Genomic DNA, 2676 nt, shown 5'->3' on the forward strand with positions numbered 1-2676 from the left:
GAGACCCCCTCCGCTCCAGAATTCCCACCAGAACTCTTGCGCTTTGGTGCCCGGAGCACCAGAAAGCCCGCTCAGGGTGGCCACATTGCGGGCTGACTCTTGGAAAGAGACCCCTCTCTTCCAGGAGCCTGTCCTTGGGTTCAGGGCTGGCTGCTCCAAACCTGCCCGAGGTGGCAGCAGCAGTGCTCTGCAGAAGCCGGGCCCCTAACTCAGCCTCCTGCCCGACCAGCCAGAGGCAGAGGCCTGGGCGCAGGCCAGTCCGGCCACTTCGCACCTTCCTGACCGACCCCGTGTGCGTGTTCGGTCGAGGCAGTCTGGCCCACTCGCCCAAGCCCATGCTGCCTGCCCAGGCTCTGCACGCGGTCACCCAGAGTGTCGCATGGACAGTGCGGGAACCCACCCTCCAGGTGTGTCAGCCACACACGCAGCTCCTTCCGGAAGTGGGAGGGGCTGCTTTTCTCCACGGGGGTCCAGCTCTCACCCCATCCTCCAGACACCGCTGCCTGTGAGGCGCCAAGCACCCCCCACCGCACCCCGGAGCAGCGGGAAGACACCCACTGGCCACCACTGACCTCCACTCCCACTGCCTTGCGCCCACTGGCACCAGCACTTTTTGCCCAGATTTACTGGGAGGAGGGAACTAAGGGTGGAGAGGTGAGGCACCTTGCCTAGGGCCGCATTGCCCAGAAAGGAGGAATCCAAGCTCCCAGGAACAGAAGCCCCATCCTGAAGGTGCTCAGAGGAATGGGGCTGACAGCAGTGAGCTCACAGGTTCAAGGGGCGGGCCCCGGCTGAGGGTGGCACAGGCGGGCCTCGAGGCAACCTGCACAGAGTGGACGGCCAAGTGTCCAGATCGCCAACTGGAAGGATGCCCCCGCGGAGGGTGCTTTCTGCAAGGCAGCCCCCCCACACACACACTCATTGTCTTTTTATCATGGCTCCTCTCTGGCCTCAGTTTCCCCATCTGTCAAGACTCCTCGCATGGGAAGGCATGGGCCCAAGGCTAACACTTTTCCTTCAGACGGACACAGGACAGTCCATTCCTCCCCTCTTCCCTTGGGCAAGCACCCCTGCTGGGGTACCTGACCCTCTCTGACCCTGGACACCCCAGGGAGCAGGCCTTGGGAGACCCCAGGTCTTGCCTAAGACCCTGACTCCCTGCACTTTGGCTCAGAATCCCCATCTGAAAACTGGGGACAGGAAGGCCCTGTCTGCTGGCTGTCCTGAGGCTGGAGGCCAACAGAAACAAGGCGTCCCTGGCGTTGACGGTGACGGTCAGAAGAGTGGGCTGGGCATCTGGTCTGGAGTCTGCAGAGAAGCCCCTCAGACCCCATGTAGCCATGTGGAGCAACTGAGCTGGGATGCCCTTATTTTTCCACGATGGGAAGTTAGGCCAATAACAATAAAAAGCCCAATGCTGTTAGTTGCTGGCAAGTCTATTCCGAGTTTTATCGACTTATAAGACAAAGTGGAACTGCCCCAGAGGACTTCCAAGGCTGTAATCTTTCCGGAAGCAGATAATCATGTCTTTCTCCAGCAGAGTGGCTGGGGGGTTAGAAATGTCGACCTTGCGGTTCACAGCCGAACACTTAACAACGGCGCCACCAGGGCTCTTAGCTGCTAGGTATTAAGCCCTGACTGTGTGCCAGCCCGGGGGACGCCGCGCCTCGGGAGCACAGGTGAGGAAACCTTCTCCCAAGAGGTTCTCACCGCCTGCGGTCGCCCAGCCAGTGGCGCGCAGGGTAGTGCTTGGGGCCGCCGCCTGATTCTGGAGCTCGGCCCTTCCCACTCGGGTTCCGACCGCGAAGATCGTGGGCATGTCCCTTCGCGGGTGAGGAAATGACGGCCAGCCTGCCCCGCCCGAGAGGCCGAGGTCGCGCAGCCACCGGGCTCCGGAGGCCTTCCCGGCAGCCGCGGGCGCGCGGGCTGTGAGCCGGCCGCTGGAGGAACGCTGGCTGCCTCGCAGCGCACCTGAAGGCGCAGTGTTCCTTCGCCTCCGCGCTCAGCCCGCTGCTGCGCCGCCCCACGGCGCTCAGGGCGTCGGTGCGGACGCACCCAGGGCCCACGCGTCGAAGTCTCAGGCCTCTGGGAGCCACTTACCAGCTGGGCGGCCCCCGCGTCTCTCCGAGCCCCGTTTTCCCTCCTGGAAAATGGGGGTGGTGGCCCCTCCATCGTGATTGTCCCGGAGACTAAACCCCGGCAGAAGCCTGGGGCCTGCAGCTGCCCGCGGACGCACTCCGCTTGGACGAGGGCCTGGTGGCATCAGAGTCTGGCACTGTCTCTCTGCCTTAAGTTGCGTCCGGGCTGCGACTCGGTGACTCGGCATCACCCGCTCCCGGTGGCGCGATCAGAAGGCTATGCCCGAGTGTCCACAGCTCCGAGGCCGGGGGAAAGGTAACGGGGGCGCATCTGTCACCGCGCCCCTGGCCTCAGAAAGGAGAAGGGACTCTCCAGCTGGAACAAGGGGGCGCAAGAACGATGGGACTTGCGCCCAGGCGACTGCCTGCGGGGCAGGAGAGGAATGAGAAGCTCCCGGCCCCCTCTTAAGGCCTGGGCCTCGGGAAGAAGGGTCAGTGGAAGTCGAAAGAAAGGGGTACCCCGCTCTCACCCCGCGCTGTGTCCAACGTACCGCCACGACGGCCGGTGGGCGGGCACCTAACATTGCGCCTGTGAGCC

The 2676-nt window shown here is 63.7% G+C and overlaps 1 protein-coding gene across 1 annotated transcript in view; it reads right to left on the reverse strand.

Annotated features, from left to right (window-relative positions):
* Positions 1 to 2347: 2347 nt before the first annotated feature.
* LOC122151906 (collagen alpha-1(III) chain-like) overlaps positions 2348 to 2676 on the reverse strand; it is a 42683-nt gene continuing 42354 nt past the window's right edge. Inside the window, exon 17 of the mRNA XM_042783320.1 lies at positions 2348 to 2503. Coding sequence (XP_042639254.1) covers positions 2348 to 2503 — 156 coding nt within the window. The remainder of the gene's footprint in view (positions 2504 to 2676) is intronic.

Source organism: Orycteropus afer, unplaced genomic scaffold (assembly GCF_000298275.1).
Source record: "Orycteropus afer afer isolate SDZICR_OR568_19922 unplaced genomic scaffold, OryAfe1.0 scaffold00871, whole genome shotgun sequence".
NCBI lineage: Eukaryota > Metazoa > Chordata > Mammalia > Tubulidentata > Orycteropodidae > Orycteropus > Orycteropus afer.